We start from the raw sequence: 22,686 nt of genomic DNA on the forward strand, positions 1-22,686 counted from the left end.
GCAAACCACACTGTGTTTTTATTTTTAAAAAATTTAAGAAGGCAAAGTATTTCTTCTAAAACGTTAATCTCTTTCACTAAGCTCTTCAAGGAATCTTAATTAACTCTTGAGATTCTAATAGCCCTAAAGACAAGTCTTAAATTGTATTTACTTCGGAGTACAAATTAGAATGATATTTTGTGAAAGCCATTTGAAAATATGTAGCAGAAGTCAACAGGTGTACTCACTGAGTAAGCAATTCTAGTTTTAGAAATTTATCCTAAGAAAATGGGCAATGACATAGAAACAAGGATATTACAGCATTGTTTAAATATCCAACAACATGGTCAAGTAAATTTGTGGTTCATCATATAGTGGAATATGATGGTCATAATACAAAAGATAAAAATTACATCATAAAATTATACATGATAAGGAGAAGTAGTCACTGCATATTGCTGAGGAAAAAAAGCAAGTTATAAAGCCGTAGTACTATATGATCTAATTTCTGTTTAAAATATGTATGTGCATAGAAATACCTGGACAGATATAAATTAACGTGTATAAAAATATACTTTTACATATTTGACGTAAATAGCATAAATATATAAATTGATATGTATCAATTAACAGTATTTATCTTTGAGTTTGGGATCATAGGTAATTTTCATTTACCTTTTTTGAGCATGTCTGCATTCTGATTTTTCCACAGTGAACATTTTTTTTTTTTTTTTTTGAGACGGAGTCTCGCTCTGTCAACCAGATTGGTGTGCAGTGGCACGATCTCGGCTCACTGCAACCTCCACCTCTCGGGTTCCAGAGATTCTTGTGCCTCAGCCTCCTGAGTAGCTGGGACTACAGGCACCCGCCACCATGCCCGGCAAATTTTTGTATTTTTAGTAGAGATGGGGTTTCGCCATGTTGGCCAGGCTGGTCTCAAACTCTTGACCTCAGGTGATCCACCCGCCTTGGCCTCCCAAAGTGCTGGGATTACAGGCGTGAGCCACCATGCCTGGCCACAGTGAACATCTTTTAATTATATAATAATCAGTAAAATATTTACTTGAGGCAACCATGCCATTGTTGGTATTTTTCAAATTTTTATAATACTAAATACTGTATGTACTATGGAAGAAAGTGACGGAGGGGAGAGAGAAGAAGAGAAAGAGGGAAGAAGGCAGACAGACCATTATATTGTTTATTATTTTATCTTGTATATGTGCTGTAATGTTTCAAGTTAATCTTAGATTTAACAATCTGGAAAGAAATTTTCAATGAAACATAGTAGTGAAGAGTTAATGTCCATAAGATCGAAGCCTATTCACATAGATTTAATTTTTCTCCTCTCCTTAGAAATGCCAATTTTGTTGTGTAAGCAGCAGGTGGCTATCTTTCTTGAAACTTTTTTGGGAGCTCACCAAGCTTCATCTAACCAAACCCAATTTGGCATATGGACTTCATCCATATGGTCATATGAATCCCTGGATAAGTTCCTCCTGCCATATGTCTAATCAGTTTCATAAAATCCATGCTCGAAGAAGGGTTCTATAGCTAAATGAGTCTGTGATACTGTGGGACTAAGGAATATAGTGACAAAGAGACCACTCTACCTGCTAAACTGGAATCTGGTACCATCACTATTACTAAATATTGATAGTGTATATCTGAACAAAGGAGGAATCCTAGTAATTCTGAGTGAAAAATTTCTATCATGCATTTCAGTTTAGATCTACTAATAACACTTCTTTAAATGCCTCGTTAGACAGTGAAATCTGGGAATAATTTTCAAACACCATATGCACTATTTACAATAGAATCATATTTCTTTTCTTTCTCTCCCTCTCCTACTTTTTTTTTTTTTTGCATAAAAAGTATAATGCTGCTGAATGGTACCCAAATGTCTGTTGTATATACCATGCCAATACAGCAGCTCAGCCAAAAATGCGAATAGAATAGTTTGCCAAGTAAAAGAAAACATAACAAATTGGTAATGGTTTCTATCTTGACAGAAAATGAAAATGATCCCTCAATGTGTGGCCACTCATGCGGACACATAAAAATGTCTTAGAAGCAATCATTTTACCTCAGATAACAGACCCTGACAGTGTAGTACAGCACACTGGCTGACTTTCACTTCTTAGAAAAGTGGCAACTGTGACTTACAAAATAGTCTGGGAACCATGTAATTTATGCATAACACACATGCACATGCCATGCACTCATAATATTTGTTATAAATCATTCTGAATATAAGATTCCTTTCCTGAGAAGAATATACTTTATGAGAGAGGATCTAAATCACCAGAGACTTGAGAAAGCTAAACTGAACAGAAATGATATTGTTGTTTATCAGGTTACAAAATCCAAAGGTCTAAATTGCAATAAAAAGGCATTACATAAGGGCCCTATATATGCTATCTGATTCTGCATAGTGCCTTGAACATGAAAGGTATTTTTGTTAGATGTTAGATAAAACAAATACCAAAAAAATTCTGGAGGTTCATAGCGTACAGCTCTGACTTTCTCCTTAGGAGACTGCAATTGAAAGCAGAAATGAACCCCCTGAAGACCTGCTAATGGTTCCTTTAACTTGTTTCCCACTTCTTCACCATTTATTTTTTTCTCCCAATGGAGAATTAGCCAACATCATCGACCAGTGATTGTTTTCCCCATGTCCAGTGAGGTTTCACCATTTTAAACTTTCTAATGAGAATGTTAGACAGAAAATTGATTGTATAATCAAATAACATGAAAACAGGAATGGCACTTTTAAAAATACATCATTGGTATCTGAAGCTAATGAGGAATTCAAAATGAGAGAATACTGAACCAAGGGGCTAGGAAGAACCTTGAGAAGTTAAATGGTCTTGCCAAGTTGAAAGTAAATTTGAATCCTGTGGGTTATGAGTTTCAAATGAAACTTCTGGGGTTTGAATTTGTTGGTGACTTTCCTGTTCAATAAAAAAGGACTTAAATGGCTTATAAAAAGGTTAAAAAAACTTATTGGGCATCAAACTGCTCTTACAAAACACCATCTTGATGAGTTAAGTGTAAATGAATCAGAAACACATGGGTCATATTTCCTTTAAAAATGCATATGGATTCAAAAATAAAGGGAAGAGGACTTGGCGAAACATTTTTTGTGTGGTGGCTGAACCCAAAGCATTTGAAAGAGATTTTGAGACATTCAAGGAATCCCCCCCACAAAAAAAAACCAAAAACCCAAAAGAAAACTAAACTAAACCTGTCCAGTCATATAAAATAAAAAGTTCTATACAATGTCCATTTAACTCTATGGGTCAATCAACATTCACTGAGCCTTCACCTTTGGCACCAAACTATGGAAGGAGACAGCTTCCACCGTCAAGCAAGTTATTTGTATAAACAAATCTATATAAGTAATAGAAACCTATTAAAAGATATCTAGGATCTTACAAAAACTGGCATCATAACCCACATCATATGAAAGCTATAAATTAATTGAGAAATAGACAAGGGCTTTCAGGGTCCTAGGCTAGATAGGATTAATTCCATTCAAATCATCATGCCCTCAGCCCTTTTGATTAAAGTTATATACAGTTGCAGAGTCTTACGTGTTTGAATGTTTTCTTAATAAGTGTTTTTATGTCTTTTTAAATGTGTGTTCCAGCCCTCCTTCCTCCACCCTCTAGATTTGTGAGTGCTCAACAAATCTTGCTGACTGCTTTCCTGGAGGATGGGAGTGTTGAACAGAGTTTTGAAACAGGGGAGATGCTGTTTGGCAGAGAGAACTGAGGCTATGATTCTGGGTTGGGGTAATGGCACATATGATGGTTCAGAGGCTCCAGAGGGTGAGTCATGTGTAGGGGGGTGATACATTGGCTTGCTTGCAGCAATGTGGCTGAGCCAAGGTGTAGTGGGAGGTGGAGGCAGTTAGGTGTGGGGAGGCCTAATACACTGCATGTGAAGTCAACTTGAGGACAGAGGGGTGTGATAAAGAAAAACACAATTTTTATTCCTTTTTTTTTTTTTTGCCAGTATAGGATAAAGTTCTAAGCAAAGGATATGTACATGTCATTATTTCTTATCGGTGTCTTAAAAAGCTGAAAAATATCCAAAGATAAAAATAAAATTAACTATGTATGAGTTGCTAGGATCCTGTAGATCATAACTTTGAAGAGGAAGTTAGTAGGATTATGAAATAGATTACTGAGTTCTAAAATGTTTGTGGGAAAATGTAAGAAATTATTGATTTATTGTCTTCTAAGGTTGTTTTCGAGTTGTTTAATGTGAGTCTCATCTTTTCCACAATATTAGAAAGTTACTTAGAGCTGGGATAGTGTCATATATTTCTTGTGCATGTTTTACTGACTAGCAAAATGCTGGACACATCAAGTGCTCAATAAATGTTTGTTTCTTCAGTGCTTGGTGCATTTATTTATTTTACTTTATATTGAACTGAAATAAAGTCAAAAGTTGCCGAGGTCCTATAATGGTGATGGTAAAGTCTGAAAACAAAAGGATGATATAGTGGAAATGTCCCAGTAGTGTCTCTGCTCTGAGCCTATTTGTTCGTGGTTAATATACAGAAATCAAAGTCCTTACCATCCTTCATCATCTTCTACTTCTGTTTCAGGAATGTCATTTTCAGGCATTTCAGCAATTGCTTGAGTGAGTTTAGATTTAAACTGGTTCAGCAGTGCAAGGGTCTGAAATAACAATTAGACTGTTAAGTTTTCTGATAAAGATAAATATAATTTTAAAAGAGACGCTTAAGTTTGGTAGAAAAGGAAATATCCTACTTGGATGTAAAACAAAATGTTTGATTTTGAACAAAAAGGACAAAACTACCTTTAGGCTGCAATAGTGACATTAATAAACCTTGACATTGTGCTGTTTGGATTTGCACTGACATTTCCCCTCAGAGATAGGTGACTATTTTCTGATTTGGGAAACGAGTTTGCTTATGTAGAAGACAGAAGACTCAACTTTTAAAAATACACATTTGGCTTGGTGCATTGGTTCATGTCCCAGCACTCTGGGAGGCCAAAGTGGGAGGATCTTTTAAGCCCAAGAGTTCAAGACCTCAAGACCAGCAGGGGTAATGTAGTGAGGCTCTATCACTACAAAAAGAAAAGAAAAAAAGTCAGATGTGGTGGTGTGCATCTGTAGTCCCAGCTACTATGAAGCCTGAGGCAGGAGGATCCCTTGAGCCTAGGAGTTTCAGGCTGTAGTGACCTATGATTGTGCCACTGCACTCCAGCATGGGTAACAGAGTGAGACTGTCTCTAAATAAATAAAATAAAATAAGATAAAATAAAATAAAATAAAATAAAAAATGTATGCTCATTTATAGTTAAGAGTTTAGTGTCTATAAGAAAGAAAGGTAATTCACTAAGTTATGTGAAATCAAAAATAAAAAAATAGTATTGTTTATTTCACAAATTTCCAAAAATATAAAAATATCAATATTGGGAAGGTAGAATGAACATATTAACTGTTGGAAAATAAGTAAATTGGAATATCTTTAGAAAGCTGTTGATACATATTGGAAACTTTAAGATGATCATTCCCCCTTGACTGAGTAATTCCAATCCTGGGACGATAGAAAAATAATGTGAAACAGAGAAAATGGCTTACGCACAAGATGTGCACTGCAGCATTACTCATACAAATGGAAAAATGAAAACCTGTTAGATGTCTATCAATAAGAAACTAGATAAATTTAGTAAAAAGCAATAAATATGCTATTTAAAAATTTTATTTTTATTTTTTTGAGACAGAGTCTCGCTGTGAGGCCCAGGCTGGAGTGCAATGGCACGATCTTGGCTCACTGCAACCTCCGCCTCCCAGGTTCAAGCGATTCTCCTACCCCAGACTCCTGAGTAGCTGAGACCACAGGCACGTGCCACCACGCCCAGCTAATTTTTTTGTATTTTTAGTAGAGATGGGGTTTCATTATATTGGCCAGGCTGGTCTCCAACTCCTAACCTCAAGTGTTCCACACGCCTCGGCCTCCCAAAGTGTTGGGATTACAGGTGTGAGCCACCGTTCCTGGCCTAAATATGCTACTGTTATTGAAAATTATAAATATGCTATTGTCATTAAAAATTATATACATGAAACATTGCATTCTATTGTTAAGTGAAAGATGAATACAAATATTGTGTTAAGTATATTTTTTTAAAATGTGTGTGTGCGTAGGGGGAACATTACTGTGAATTCTTGTTTGGCTCCTATGCTTTCTGTGGGCAAGAAGAAGCAAGTGGCTATAATTTTGTAATCACACTGTCTCCTAGATCTTAACAGTCTACTCCAGAATTTGAGCAGACAACAGAAGCTAGAAAAAGGTTTTTCTATTCGACATATTTACGGAGTACATCATTGTGAAATGGGATAAAATACTACCTGTCCGAGAAACCAAGGGCCTAATCAAGATTTTGGTATGTTGAATTCAATACTGAAATCCTCACATTTCATAAGGAAAAAGATGTGTGACAGTTCAACATGTGAATAACTGGTATATTAGAGAGTCACAATACATTCCTAAGCTCCAGAATTTATCTAGAGAGTATCAATAAGATTACAGTTCATGAAAAAGTCAAGTAGGTCTGGGCAATCTAGAACTCAAGCTTAATAAAGACAAATGGTGCCAAAATAACTGCAAGAAAAAGGTGGTTGGTTATTGCTTAAAAAAATGATAGTAAAAAGCATCTTCTACTTTTCTGCAAAATTTAATGCCCACATATTCAACAGCTAAAAATACATGCATTATCATAGCTACTGAATGAGATGAGTTTTGGGGAAAATTTATAAGTTCCTATAGAATATCATCATAGGCATTCTGAGGGCTGCAGAGTATGTTAGCATTTAGATATTTTATCTGTTTTTAGAGTACAGATTATAGAATTAAGCTCTTCCAACAATGTTAACAGATAAAGCATCCCTTGTTTTTAAACCTTATTCATTAAAAATGCTCCATTGCTTATTAATTCTTATTGTATTTGCTTATTGATAAGAAAACAGATTACTGTAAAAATATTGAAAAATAGAAGTAAAATAACTGTTATCCCACCACACAGAATAACCACTGTTAATATTTTGGTAAATATACTTCGAGGTAGTATGTGTGTGTGTGTGTATGTGTTTATACATCTGTATCTATATCTATCTATATCTACTATTGCATAAATGTATCTCTCCACATGCTTATCTCCATATCTATCTATTTAATGTATATGATATGGTCTGGCTATGTCCCTACCCAAATCTCAACTTGAATTGTAACTCCCAGAATTCCCATTATGGGAGGGACCCGGTGGGAGGTAATTGAATCATGGGGGCTGGTCTTTCCCATGCTATTCTCGTGATAGTGAATAAGTCTCACAAGATCTGATGGCTTTATCAGGGGTTTCCACCTTTTCTTCTTCCTCATTCTGTCTTGCCACCACCATGTAAGAACTGCCTTTCACCCTCTGCCATGATTGTGAGACCTCCTCAGCCAGGTGGAACTGTAAGTCAAATTAAACCTCCTTTTTTTCCCAGTTTTGGGTATGTTTTTATCAGCAGTGTGAAAATGGACTAATACACTATAGCTTAAAAGAGGCTGAGGCAGGAGAATGGCGTGAACCCCGGGGGGTGGAGCCTGCAGTGAGCCAAGATCGTGCCACTGCACTCCAGCCTGGGCGACAGCGAGGCTCTGTCTCAAAAAAAAAAAAAAAAAAAAAAGAGATAGAGTCTCACTCTGTCACCCAGGCTGGAGTGCAATGGTGCAATCATGGCTCACTACAGCGTCAACCTATTGGGCTCAAGTGATCCTCCTGCCTTAGCCTCCCAAGTAGCTGGGACCACAGATGCACACCACCATGCCGAACTATTTTTTTTTTTTTTTCTGTAGAGATGGGGGTCTCCCTAGGCTGGTCTCAAACTCCTGGGCTCAAGGGATCCTCCCATCTTGGCCTCCCAAAGTCCTGGGATTACAAGAGTGAGTCACCATGCCTGGCCCTTACTAATTTTTAATGATGGACGTTTGCATACTTGGAAATGTCTTTTTTAAAAGCACAAAGAAAAATGAAAACAAAAAAGACTTCTAAGTGGAATGAAATTTTAAAACTTCCTAGAAAATTATACTAGACCTGGATCTTTCTCCCTGAGTTACAAGTGACAAGGCAGTTTGTTTTTAGAGCCAATTAATGAGCTACTGGCATTTGCTCAAAGAGGAGAGACTGTGGCAAACAAAAAACATCCTCTTGGCTATTTTTAGCTTCTTCTATATTTAAGATTAGACTTTCTCCTGCTTTATTATAAAGGCTAGAGAAGACGCTGGGTGGAAAAAAAAATCACAAAAATAATGGGACACATATGTTATAGTGTGAAGAAGATAGGATCTGCATGGAGGCATTCTGATTGGCATCTGCAGGGGAATTATTCAGTTATGGCTTTTCCTGAAGGAATGAATGGCCAACTACTTCCAGGAATGCTCTTTCAGCACAGTGAGAGCCTTCCCAGAATGTAGAAGCTATGTTGAAGGGGCCCAATCTTGGCACACTCTGTTTATGCATATCTAACACAAGAGTCTCCCAACTGGGCCCTGTGCCTCTGGTCCTGTCCTGTATCCAGTCTAATCTCCATATTGCAGCCCAGTTAGAGAGATCTTCCTAAAATGAAAGTGAGATCATATCACTTCCTTCTGTCAATGGTTCCCCATGGCCTTTAGGATAAATTCTAAACTCCTTAACATGGTTTAAAAATACCTTGTACGAACTTACTTTTGCTTACCTCTTCAGCCTCATCTTTCTCCTTCTCTTAGTTTATGTTACAGTCATATTTAATATCTTTTAGTTCTTTGCTAAGAGGTTGAAGACTTTTCATGTACGCACTGTTCCTTTTGTCTAGCCATGCTCTGCCTCCATCTGGCTGTCTCCTACACAACCTTTGAAGTTCAGCTGACAAATCATTTCCTTAGGAAATTTCCCAGATTCTTAAGCCATGTTAGGCCCCTCTGTTATTCATCTACATGGCTTCCTGTACCTACCCTTTCATAATGCTCACCCACTTTCACTGGTATTACTTGTTTAACTAGCTCTTTTCCCTGATAGATCAGAGAGAGCAGGGATGTGTTCATGTGTTGACTGCCAAATACAGTGATTAGTACATGGCAGGTTCTTAATAATTATTTGCTACAAGGGAGTAGGGGGAGGGGGAAGGAATGAATGAATGAGTCATCCTTAGTATCTCTGGTAGTATAGTCATTATGGTTGCTATTTAGAAGACTTTGTGATTTCATGAAAACAAGTTAATAATGTACTTTTTCTTAATGAAATTAAGAAATTATCCAGACAGGTTTGGGCTTTTTAATTTACTTTTATTTTGCCTGTTTTATTTATACAACTAAAATGGTGTGTCCATATATATATATAAGGCAGTTTGTTTATATCCATATATATTAATATATATGTCTATGTATATGTATATATATATATAGACATATATATAGCAGCACCAAAAATAAATGATTTCGGTCTGCCCTCTAACTTTTCAACATGAAGGGCTGCTTAAGAGATTTGTTTTATTAAGTGTCAAGCACTGCATGGCACATAGTGCTGACTCCCAAATTGTTGAGCTAGCTTCCCATCTCTTTTCATTCTTGATTTCTGACAACTTCTTAATATTACTACCTAAAAATTCAGGAATTACTTGTAATAAACACAGTTTTATTACAATAGAAGTCAGCTAGTAGACCAAATGACTTATTTCCAGACAGTGTACGATTTCAAGCTAGGCTGGCTAGTCAGCATGCAAGATGTCGGGGTGGAAGAGACTCTCTCATCATTTATAATCATCACTTCTTCATTTCATAATATTCACTACACAGAGGTTCCACCTGGGTTTCTGAAGATACATGGCTTTATGAGGTTCCTTGCTTACTGTGGGAGTACCAGGTTGAAACGTGGAAGTTCCAGGCTTTTTCACCACCAATGTCTGGAAAGAACTCCAGAGTTTGAATCTTTATGTGAGTGGCCAATGTCCACCCTATATAAATATATTCTTTTTTATTTTTAAGAGGTAGTGCTTCTCCTGATATATAATCAAATTAGGCTCCATTTAGAAACACTTAAAAACAATAAAAAGACAATAAATTCTGTATGGGTTTGGGTTTTTGAAGTTACCTGATCTTCCCGGGAAGTTCCCTTCTTAGACTGTTGCTTCCTCAAAGCTTCATACTTTTGCTTTTCTCTTCTGTATTCGGCAACAGCACCATCTGGAGTGGCTTCTTCCTCTAAAGAATAGTAGAATATTTTTAGAATAAGTAGTAAAATAGCTCTGTGGATTTATAGCAATGTTTATGCTCCTGTTGCTGAAGAGGAGGTTGGCACTTGGGCTTGGTTTTCGCCATTAAATTTCAAAAGAAAACCTGTAAGCCCCACCAGCTCTGTAACTACTTCCTAAATTAGAATGTGACTGATGTTAATTTATGAGCCGATTTTATACATATATTTACTATACACTGCACTACTGTAATTGTTCTTCTCACATGTCCTTATTTAAGTTGATTATAAAATCATCTATCTCACTTTTAAAATAATTAAGGTTTTCCTAAAATTCAGCAATACCATTTTACATTGTTTCCCTGCCTTAGAAGATACAACCTTTCAAATATTGGTTGATATTCCAATTACCTGACATTTTTGTTCCCCAGTTATAACAATAACAACCTTCAATTTAACGGCATCATAGAAAATAAATATATCTAACAAATAAGTCAAAACAGCAAAAGCAGACAAAAATAATCTTTACTGAATTAGAAATTAGAAAACAAATCTATAGGTTTGATCCTGCAATAATTCCATGTGAAGATTAACATCTGGGTTCATAAAACACAGTTTTGCCTCAAAAACAAGCCAACAAACCCAACTAGTAACATTTTATAATACCTTACATGTATAAATATCAATGAAAATTTGTGACTAAAACACACACACACACAGACACACTCTCTCTCTCTTCTCTTTGGCTGGAAGACAAATGATAAGCCAGATGTAATCAAGAATGCTAGTAATCTTTCTACCAAAGCTTTAGTCTGTTAGTTGTCTCTTTGTTACCTAGCTTGAGGAACATCATGAATATGCAATATATTAACAATCAGCCATTTTGTTCAAGAGATTTTCTGGTCAAAAAAAAAATTTGAACTAAGAAACAAGTTATCTTTTTGTGGTCACCTAATATGATTTTGGTAGAACTTGGAAGGACAGTCCTGGTTTCAAAACTGACAGCTGCAAACATTAAAAACTGAGCGTATGAAGGAAAAATGAACCATTAAATACAGAAATCATATCTGAGGCACACATGACTAGTAAACACTAGTGAAAAGAGTATGCCATCACAATTGGTATACATGAAGTGATTCTTATAGTAGGTTTAAAAATTACTTTTGGCCGGGCACGGTGGCTCACGCCTGTAATCCCAGCACTTTGGGAGGCGGAGGCAGGCGGAACACGAGGTCAGGAGATCGAGACCATCCTGGCTAACACGGTGAAACCCCATCTCTACTAAAAATACAAAAAATTAGCCGGGCATGGCGGCAGGCGCCTGTACTCCCAGCTACTGGGGAGGCTGAGGCAGGAGAATGGCATGAACCCGGGAGGCAGAGCTTGCAGTGAGCCGAGATTGCGCCACTGCACTCCAGCCTGGGCGACAGAGCAAGACTCCATCTCAGAAAAATAAATAAATAAATAAATAAATAAATAAATAAATTAATTAATTAAATTACTTTCATATTTTTCTACTGAATTACATCTTTGAATACCTCTCTTCTTCTTATCCTACAGTAGTTAGATTTGCATTGTCCTGGGATAAACAGCAAGCACTTTAAGATGACTTAGGATCACTACATGAGGCAGTTAATGCTTTCCTTTCCAGTTACGTCTCTCACAACTCCTTTGCCGCATCCACCTTGATGTGCTTTCACTTGGCTGATAACTAGTATTCTTAAACTCTGCTCTCTTGACCAACCATCCGCCTTTGCACATGCTTTTCTTCCTTCAGGGATACTGCAAACACTTCATCTCTCCATTCTTGTTAATTCTCCTTGCTTAATTCCGGCTCCTCCTTTAGGTCTCAGCTTGATTGGCACTTCAGGGAGCCTTTTCTGATTCTGTACTTGAAGTCTGGTTTAGATGTCTCTCCTCTGAGCTTCCAAAGCACCCTTTAGCACTTATCACACTTTATGGCGATTTCCTGTTTACTTTTCTTTAAACTCACTAGACATTAACTCCTTGAGGACAAATCATATTTGTCCTCATTTTTTTTTTCTTATTTCATGTCCTCATTTCATTTTCTTAAGTATATCTTTCAAAGATACACTTAGGACAGTGCTTGGCAAGTGATTCAATAAATAGTCAAATAAATGAAGTAATAATGTAATTGGAGAAGGGGAAAATAAGAAGGTGTAAGGTAATTTGCCCTCTTCCCCTCGCCAGCCTCACAGTTATAGTTAGCATTTGCCATGCACCTGGAATCTCCTGTTCCATTGCGTTTAGGGAGTCAATAATTATTTTCTGCCATTTTCTAGGGCAGAAGTTTGTAAAATTCTAAGGAAAATTGTGATGGATATCTGTAGAACTGTTTAATGTTTTTATGGTTAAAAAAATGCAAAAGAGAAAGGACAAGTTCTTTGCTTACATTTTCAGCTAAAAAAGATTGAAAACCTTTATGTGTGGTAAGAATTTTGCAATAAATGTAAAGGATATAGATGAATTCTGCTATCTCATGTCATAGGTAAGTTAAGCTTACAACTTTCAAAACAGATTCAGCATTGCTTATTTTAATGTGTTTCACACGCATCTTCTTGAACACGGTCCCTTTTAGCAAGGACCAACCACTTAATTTCACTTACTAGGAATGAGCAGGAAGTAGGAAAATGTTTAAAAAGTGCTATAAAGAAGACTTAAAAATAAATTTTAAAAAGTCAAGGATAGGTACATTTACGTATATAATAAAGCATGGAAATTCTGTAGCTATGTTGTTTATAATAACAAATGTCCTTTTAATAACTTAGAAAGAGTAGTCACCTCATTTAGGGAACTAAATGCATGAAATGATAGAATTTTTAAAAACAGCTGTATTGAGGTAGGCGTTACATATAGTAAAACTCACTAATTTTGTATATAAAATGTGATGACTTTTGGTATTGTATAGAGCATATAACTTCCACTGCAATCAAGATCTAGAAAAGTTCCAGATACCCTACAAAGTGTCCAAATGTCTCTTACAGTCAGTTTTCTTCTTCTGGCAACGAGGCATCAGCGATCTGCTTTCTGGCACCATATTTTTGCCATTACTAGAAACTCATACAAATGGGATCATACAGTATGTAGTTTTTTATGTCTGGCTTATTTTGGTGAGCAACTATTGTTGAGATTCATCCATGTTCCTTTGCATAACTGAATAATATTTCATGGCATGGATATACTCTAACTTGTTTATTTTGAGTTGCTTACAGTTTTTGGCTACTACAAATAATGCCTCTTTAAACATTTACACACACGAGTTTGTTTGTAGACATACATTTTCATTTCTCGGGGGTAAATACCTAGGAGTGGGATTGCTGAGTCAAGTGATAAGTGTATGTTTAATTTTATATGATACTGCCATACTGTTTTACAAATGGCTGCACCATTTTGGCTGCATCATTCCTCTCAATATAGGAGAGTTTGAGTTGCTCCATATCTCCAAATATATCTGGTATTGTCATTTAATTGAGTATTTTAGAGAGTGTGAAACAGTATTTTGTGGTTTCTAGTGTTACTTTTCTGATGACAAGTGATATTACATTTTTTATGTGCTTGTTGGCCATTTATGTATCTTCTTTTCAAATCTTTTGTCTATTAATTTTTTTGTCTTATTAATGAGTTGTAAGAGTTTTCTTATATATTCTGGATACAAGTCGTTTGTCAAATATATATTCTGTAAATGATTTATCTCAGTCTGATTTCCCTTTTCATTTTCTTAAGTGTATGTTTCAAAGAGCAAAAGTTAAAATTAGATGAACAGCATTTTATCAATATTTAAATTTCATATCACACTTTTTGTGTCTTATCTAAAAAGTCCTTATTTTCCTCATGGTCTCAAAAGTTTTTTTCTAATGCTTTCTCTTAGTAGTATAAAATTTTAGCTTTCCTGTTAAGATATATAATTTATTTCAAGTTGATTTTTATGTATGGTGTAAGGTAAGGGTTGAGTTTTTTTTTCTATACAGACATCAATTGTTCCAACATTATATGTTAAAAAGGCTTTCTTACCTCCGGTGAATGACCTTGGCACCTTTCTTGAAAATCAATTGACCATATATGTATATCTATTTCTATACACTATCTTCTGTTCCATTAATCTATGTCTCTCCTTGTGCCAGTGGTATACTGTCTTGATTACTGCAGGTTTATAGTAAGTCTTGAATCAGTTAGTGTAAGCCCTCTAACTTTGTCTTCTTTTTCACAGCTATTTTGGTGATTTTTGTTCCTTTGCCTTTCCATATAAATTTTAAAATCAGCTTGACAATTTCTTCAAATAAGTCAGCTAGGGTTTTGACAGTAGCTGCATTGAATGTATAAATTAATTTGGGGAGAACTGCAATCTTAACAATAGTGAATCTATCAAAGTTGTACTGACTTAACCTGCCATGTTGAGGTCTGTAATACATCCTTTTGGTTCCAACCATCATGTACAGTCATGGTGCTGGTGTGAGATAGGAGTGAGGAGTGGCTATTTACTATCATCTTTGTGACTATCTCAGGATTAGTATTTCAGAAATAGGAACGTTTTGAAACAAGTATGGGTAATTGTAAAAATGGCTGATATGCTAGAAGAAATAACATGAAATAGCAAATATAAATAAGCAGTTTTCATAGAATGGAGAGCAAATAGCAGTACCTCTCTTCCACCAAAATATCATGGGAATGTAAAAAAAAAAGAAGATATGTGCAATGTAATTAATTCTCACATCAAGACTCACTGAACAAACCAATGAACAACTTCCAATCCAGAAAGGTTAGTTGGTCAAAAAGTATTTTTAAAACAAACAAAAATTTTTATTATGGAAAAATTTCAACACAAATATAGAGAGAATAGTATAATGAAGCCTCTTTAGTTATCATCTATTATTAATAGCATCAACTTATGGACAATCTTATTTAACTCACAAGATATTCTTAAGACATTAAAACTAGCACTCAGACAGTAACCTAAAGCACACGCATTTCCTCTAGTAGGTAAAAAAGAAAGAATATGTGTTCTTAGTTTCCATTACAGGAGATGCCACCTTAGAGCATAGACTTTGGGTGAGACTGATCTGAATCCTGGTTCCACAATTTACTATATGTGTGAGATAGGGATACATTATGTCATCTTTTTGTGCATCAGTTTCTTCAGCTATAAAATGGGGATGATAATATCTACCTCACTTGCTGTTGTGAGGATTAAATAAAATACTGTCTGACACGTGGCAAACAGCTAACAAACTATTATTACTTTCTCATTCAGATTAAATTATGAAAGTATCAAAATATACACTCACACTGACTGTACAATTATGTGCTAACTCTATATGTTTTTCTTTGTTATAACTGATAAGCTTTCAAAGGATATCACAGACTCTTGCACAAGTCAAGCTTGATTTTCTTTCTCTTTCCCTCTCCATACAAATACATTTCTTTGATATTATGGAATTTTTTACATTGATGGAGGGAAAAGGGAAACTATTTTTTTTTCCTAGATTATGAAGCTATACACATTCTAAAAGTGGTTATAAGGATTTTCCAGTTGAGATGCTCTTAGACTTGTTAGCATTTTTATTTTACTTCCTCCTGCATTTCTCACATTTTAACCTATATTGTAAAAAGCTAATTAAGACAACTTTAATGTATGTACCAATTTATTTCGTTAGTATTTATGAAACCAAACACTCTTTTTATATTTTCTAGCCATGATAATGAAAACACAGGCATGTAGTTCAAATCCTCCTGAATGTATTTTCCCTGATAATATTTTAATATTGTAGCATTAGTCATTCTTCTTAATGTATAGTCATAACCAGCTTCATAAATGTTTTGTATAAGGCAATCAGTGATAGTGATGGCAAGCATCTGAAGAATGAATAAAATTCACCCATAACTTGTAGGATCTGTTTGATAATATCTGTTTGGTGATAGGATCTACATTTAAAATGACAAAGAAACGACTTAATATTCTCTAACTGAAGTAAAAAAAATTCTAAGGAAATAGTTGGGTAAAATTTTACGGCTTTTCATTATTATTTAAATGATCCCAGATCAAATAAGTAAGGTAACTCTTGTTTCACAAGGCTTCAAACACGTTTCAATACTATTTCCATCTACCCCTGTACACTATATTCCATTCTTAATGAAGCTCCAGTTAAACAATTTTCAGCAGATGGACTGAGAATGAAACCGAACTCTAGGATGTTGTCTATGCCTCAATTGCTAACTCAACTGTCATCTGACAAAGTCTTGGACTGTAATCTTATCTTTACTGCAGCTTTTGGTTTCCAAAGGGGGAAAGTGTATAAAAACTTGACTTTTTATCCTCTGATTATGGGTGAGACCTTTTTGACTTCAACACAGGAGTGGACCTCTAGCAAACTCCAACAGACCTGCAGCTGAGGGTCCTGTCTGTTGGAAGGAAAACTAACAAACAGAAAGGACATCCACACCAAAAACCCTTCTGTACGTCACCATCATCAAAGACCAAAAGTAGATAAAACCACAAAGATGGGGAAAAAACAGAGCAGAAAAACTGGAAACTCTAAAAAGCAGAGCCCCTCTCCTCCTCCAAAGGAATGCAGCTCCTCACCAGCAACGGAACACAGCTGGACGGAGAATGACTTTGACGAGTTGAGAGAAGAAGGCTTCAGAAGATCAAACTACTCTGAGCTACAGGAGGAAATTCAAACCAATGGCAAAGAAGTTAAAAACTGTGAAAAAAAAATTAGATGAATGGATAACTAGAATAACCAATGCAGAGAAGTCCTTAAAGGAGCTGATGGAGCTGAAAGCCAAGGCTCGAGAACTACGTGAAGAATGCAGAAGCCTCAGGAGCCGATGCAATCAACTGGAAGAAAGGGTATCTCTGATGGAAGATGAAATGAATGAAATGAAGTGAGAAGGGAAGTTTAGAGAAAAAAGAATAAAAAGAAACAAACAAAGCCTCCAAGAAATATGGGACTATGTGAAAAGACCAAATCTACGTCTGATTGGTGTACCTGAAAGTGATGGGGAGAATGTAACCAAGCTGGAAAACACTCTGCAGGATATTATCCAGGAGAACTTCCCCAATCTAGCAAGGCAGGCCAACATTCAGATTCAGGAAATACAGAGAACACCACAAAGATACTCCTTGAGAAGAGCAACTCCAAGACACATAATTGTCAGATTCACCAAAGTTGAAATGAAGGAAAAAATGTTAAGGGCAGCCAGAGAGAAAGGTCGGGTTACCCACAAAGGGAAGCCCATCAGACTAACAGCTGATCTCTCGGCAGAAACTCTACAAGCCAGAAGAGAGTGGGGGCCGATATTCAACATTCTTAAAGAAAAGAATTTTCAACCTAGAATTTCATATCCAGCCAAACCAAGCTTCATAAGTGAAGGAGAAATAAAATAGTTTACAGACAAGCAAATGCTGAGAGATTTTGTCACCACTAGGCCTGCCCTAAAAGACCTCCTGAAGGAAGCACTAAACATGGAAAGGAACAACCGGTACCAGCCACTGCAAAAACATGCCAAAACGTAAAGACCATCAAGGCTAGGAAGAAACTGCATCAACTAACGAGCAAAATAACCAGCTAACATCATAATGACAGGACCAAATTCACACATAACAATATTAACTTTAAATGTAAATAGGCTAAATGCTCCAATTAAAAGACACAGACTGGCAAATTGGATAAAGAGTCAAGACCCATCAGTGTGCTGTGTGCAGGAAACCCATCTCACATGCAGAGACACACATAGGCTCAAAAGAAAGGGATGGAGGAAGATCTACCAAGCAAATGGAAAACAAAAAAAGGCAGGGGTTGCAATCCTAGTCTCTGATAAGACAGACTTTAAACCAACAAAGATCAAAAGAGACAAAGAAGGCCATTACATAATGGTAAAGGGATCAATCCAACAAGAAGAGCTAACTATCCTAAATATATATGCACCCAATACAGGAGCACCCAGATTCATAAAGCAAGTCCTTAGTGACCTACAAAGAGACTTAGACTCCCACCCAATAATAATGGGAGACTTTAACACCCCACTGTCAACATTAGACAGATGAATGAGACAGAAGGTTAACAAGGATTTTGTAATAGAAGTTAAGAACTCAAACACTTGGTGCTTCAGGGAAGAATGGGTAAATCACAGGGTGTTCCCTATCATTATACAGCTGTAAATGCTCTGATACTCCTTTAAATAAAGAATGCTCTAAAGAGAGCAACAGCTTCTAAAGTTGTTGAGAAGTTATGTTTTTTATTTATTTATTTTTTGAGATGGAGTTTTGCTTTTGTTGCCCAGGCTGGAGTGCAATGGCGCGATCTTGGCTCACTGCAACCTCCACTTCCTGGGTTCAAGTGATTCAGGAGTTGTTTTTTATCTGCAACTATCTTTGAGTTTTACTACTTGGATGTATTTTGGAGCTTTTAATTTGACTGTGGTTGTTAATCATTTAATACCAATTTGATTTTTTTTAAAGATATACTCAACAGAGCTAAGAAAAAATTCCACTGACTACCAACTATAGGTGGACTAACAAGAGTTGAGAAACAATTGAATTACATAAATTTGATATTAGGTCAGGGTAGATAGTTGGGTGACAAATATTATTTTAAGGGTTGTCTATTAATCTGCCTAATTCAGTGGTACACAATCTTACCACTGAAACATGTAGTATTTTAGCTTGGGCTAATTTTACCTTGTGATAATTTTCTCACAAACAGCTATAAAATAAAAGCAGATGTTCCCTGAAGTACTGATGAAGGGCAACTTAATGCTACTTTGTGTCTGTATGCCTGCATGTAGAATTAGTTGATCTGATATAACTTCAAATTAAAATTCCATGTACTACTAAATGTTCTTTACTAAATTATTTTCTTTCAATGAAATAAAAGGGACAGACTATATCTCATGGAAATGACATTTCATTCTAAAATTTTGATTTTCTAAAGTTAAATGCCACAAAATTAACTTAAAAATCTCAACTAATAGAATACTTAAAATCTTTACTTCTTCCAAAAGCAATTTCCCTGTCTAAATAAATACTCAAAACTGCCTCACAGTACATGGGATTTCCTCTCAGACATATCATTTTGCTAATGAATTCCATCAATTCCATCCATAAGATAAAATGCCAAGATATGGCTAAAGGTGTTCACACAAATTCCAGGTGGAAAAGATTGATTTGGTAATTTTTTCTGTCCATCTACCAGTGCCAATTAAGAACTTAAAAAAGTAAATCACCTTTGCATCACAAATTACGATAATAAAATTGAGCTCAGAAAGACTGATCCAAACCAGCCAACTGTTTGAGGTCAGAAAAGCTGGCCACTAATAGTTTTATAATGTAGACGTATTACAGTCATTTATGAAAATGGAAAACACGTCAGGTAAATATAGAAACCCAGTCAAATTCATAGTCTTGTCAATATTTTTTCCAGAAAGTCATAAATCTAAATAATCAAGTTCAGAAAAGACAAGGCAGTCATACCACCTCCTGTTATATCCACTGGCTGCTCCAGTTCTTGGTCTTTTGAGATTTTTAATTACCTGACTTAAGGATATCTTTCCCCTCCTTATGTTTTCATTTCTAGCCCAAACAAATAGGCAGACAGCTTGAGAATAGCTGTGAGGTCTGCTGATGTTTCATTATATTCATCTGTGATACCATGATTAAGCCTGTTAAGATTCCACCTGGACTGCATGGAAACTGTAACTCAAACACTTTACAGGGTACATACAATCAAATGCAATGACATTTGCCACAAAAACCCAACTATTTGAAAAAGCTGGTCAATTCTTCTATTTCCTAACTTGGTGTATCATATTAGTATAAAGTACTTCTATTTATAGTATGATCAACTATGAATGGTCATAGTACATTCCTGTTTCATAATTTAATCATCAGCATACTCAGTAATTTCCTTAGCTCTGTATTTCAGTTCACTAATTCTCTGTTCAGTTGTATCTAATCAATATTTAAGCCATAAACTGGGTCATTGAATTTAATAATTATATTTTCTATTTCTAAATATTCTATATGGCTTTTACAAATCACCTACTCTTTTTTATTGCCTTAATTTTTTATTATGATTTTTATTTCTTTAAAAAAATCTCTTTATTGGCCAGGCATGGTGGCTCACGCCTGTAATCCCAGCACTTTGGGAGGCCGAGGCGGGCTGAATGCCTGAGCTCAGGAGTTCAAAACCAGCCTGGGCAACATGGCAAAACTTATCTCTACTAAAAATACAAAAAAAAATTAGCTGGGTGTGGTGGTCATGGACGCCTGTAATCCCAGCTACCCAGGAGGCTGAGGCAGGAGAATTGCTTGAACTCAGGAGGTGGAGGCTGTAGTGAGCCGAGATTGTGCCACTGCACTCCAGCCTGGGCAACAGAGAGAGACTCTGTCTCACAAAATAGAAACTGTTTAAAACAAAGTTATTATGTTCTATCACTCAGATTGTTCTTGGGGATTGTTCTGTTATGTCTTCTGACCCTCTCCCTAGGGTGGTCATTTATTTATGTGTTTTCTAATCTTTTATCATGAGTTTATTTTCAGCTAGGACTGCATCTGTATCACACTCCATAGGAATCCTAGGCACCAAGATTGTTTAAGTATTCCTATAGAGAGGTTTTGCATTGGTTTCTACCAGACAATCAAGGGGTTCCATTGGTCCAGAGCCATTTTTTCCCATTATTTTCTTGACTTAGGAATCCTATGCCATATAAATAGCATACACTCAGACTTTATATTTACGCCTGGTAGAGGTTTAGAGTTTTGGCTTTTTCATAAGAGTCTTTCTTTTTTTCTGCCACACACAGTTCTGAAAAATGGCAAGCTTCTTTGTGGCATTCCTGACCAGGTAGACAGATTTCTAGTTCCTACCTCTCTAACCCAAGGCCATATCTTCCATCCAAATGTGAGATTAAAACCCTAGCTTCTAGATATTAGAGCCTCCATTTGGGTCCAAAATCCACTTGGGCCACTGTAGTATTGGCTTATTCAATGTCTGGTTATGCCTTCCTTTTGTTTCTGGTACTTATGATTTTCCTTTTCTTTCTTACCTTCTTTTCTCTCTTCCTCAAGCCTAGCTAAGTATTTAAATTGGGCTGGATCATATTTTATCCAGCATTTCTATAGATTTGTAGGAGAAGAAAGTTTTGTGTTAGCTCAGTCCGTGTTGCCAGAACAGAAAGTAGCACATCCATTTCTCATGTGCTTGAATCCTCCTGAATAAACAAAAATTCAATAAGTGACTAGATGATTTTAGTGATACAAAACTGGCTAATAAAATGCACAAGACATTTAAAATAATTCTGTTTTTCTAATACAGAGTGCTCTACTTTTACTTTTCTTATAAATCTCAATGTACACTGGATGATTCATAAACAATAATGATGCATTATAATGACTATTCATCATTACCTGAAATTTCTATGAAATACATGCTAAACAGATAGTAATGAAGGATGGAATTAAAAAAGAATATCTACTAAGAACTTACTATATGTCAAGCACTATGCTAGGGTGTTTTGCTTATCTATGAGGAAAGTATCAATAAACCTATTTTACAAATGAGGAAACAGGATATGACCACAATTAGAATATAGTAAAGCTAGGATATGAGCTGAGGTCTGTATGATACAAAGGTACACACTGTGTCCTACTGTCTTCAATTAAAACTTCAATTCATAATTACACAGTATCTTCCGTGTGCCTCTTATGCTAAGAGATGCTTTGAAAGAAATGTAAAACATATGATACAGGCTTTTCATTCCAGAAATTAAAGGGTAAAATGAACTTAACATACGTGAAAAATATCACTTATAATGTAAGTATCAAAATGCGGATTCACGGATATAATACAAGCATCTTGGGGACTTAAAGATTACCTATGCTATGGTGTTAAAATAAAAAATTTAAAAATATATTAGTTATGTATGAGATAAAAATAGGAGAGATATATGTATAATATAATATATATATTCTTATACATATATGAAAGGGCTTGGGAAGGCAATGTCCAACATCGCTATAACCATCAGTTTACTAGAGCACAAGAGCTAGGAAGTAGCTTGAGGATCTTCTAATCTAACTTCCTGTTGACAGATGAAGCAACTAAGGACCAGGTAAGTGACATTACTTAGCTAGAGTCCCATGTGAGTTATCAGCAGAGCCTGGGCTAAAACTTGTATTCCAACTCTTAGTTTGTAAGACTGCAAGTTAAGTACTGCACATTTGTTCCTGCATGTTATAAAGAATGTCGCTTATCCTTTCCCTAGGAGCTAGTCAGAAACTTAATCTTCAATCCACTTGAATCTCTTCATTGGCTATCTACCTAATGAACCAATGTTATCTATCCACAACTTTCATTGTATAGATTAAAAGAGCTTATACTTATACCCTCTGTTGTCTCAGGACCAGAGTCAAGGATCTATCAGCTCTAAGCAGCTGCAAATT

General features: G+C 35.8%; 1 protein-coding gene across 2 annotated transcripts in view; it reads right to left on the minus strand.

Annotated features, from left to right (window-relative positions):
• The window catches only part of CWC27 (CWC27 spliceosome associated cyclophilin), a 259,577-nt gene that overhangs the window by 42,532 nt on the left and 194,359 nt on the right, over positions 1–22,686 (minus strand). For both annotated transcript variants that reach the window (XM_055252161.2, XM_055252160.2), the window contains exons 12-13: positions 10,128–10,237; positions 4,564–4,667 (exon numbers count right to left, since the gene is read on the minus strand). In XM_055252161.2, coding sequence (XP_055108136.1) covers positions 4,564–4,667; positions 10,128–10,237 — 214 coding nt within the window. The remainder of the gene's footprint in view (positions 1–4,563; positions 4,668–10,127; positions 10,238–22,686) is intronic.

The sequence above is a fragment of the Symphalangus syndactylus genome, chromosome 18, assembly GCF_028878055.3.
Source record: "Symphalangus syndactylus isolate Jambi chromosome 18, NHGRI_mSymSyn1-v2.1_pri, whole genome shotgun sequence".
In the NCBI taxonomy this organism is placed as follows: Eukaryota; Metazoa; Chordata; class Mammalia; order Primates; family Hylobatidae; genus Symphalangus; species Symphalangus syndactylus.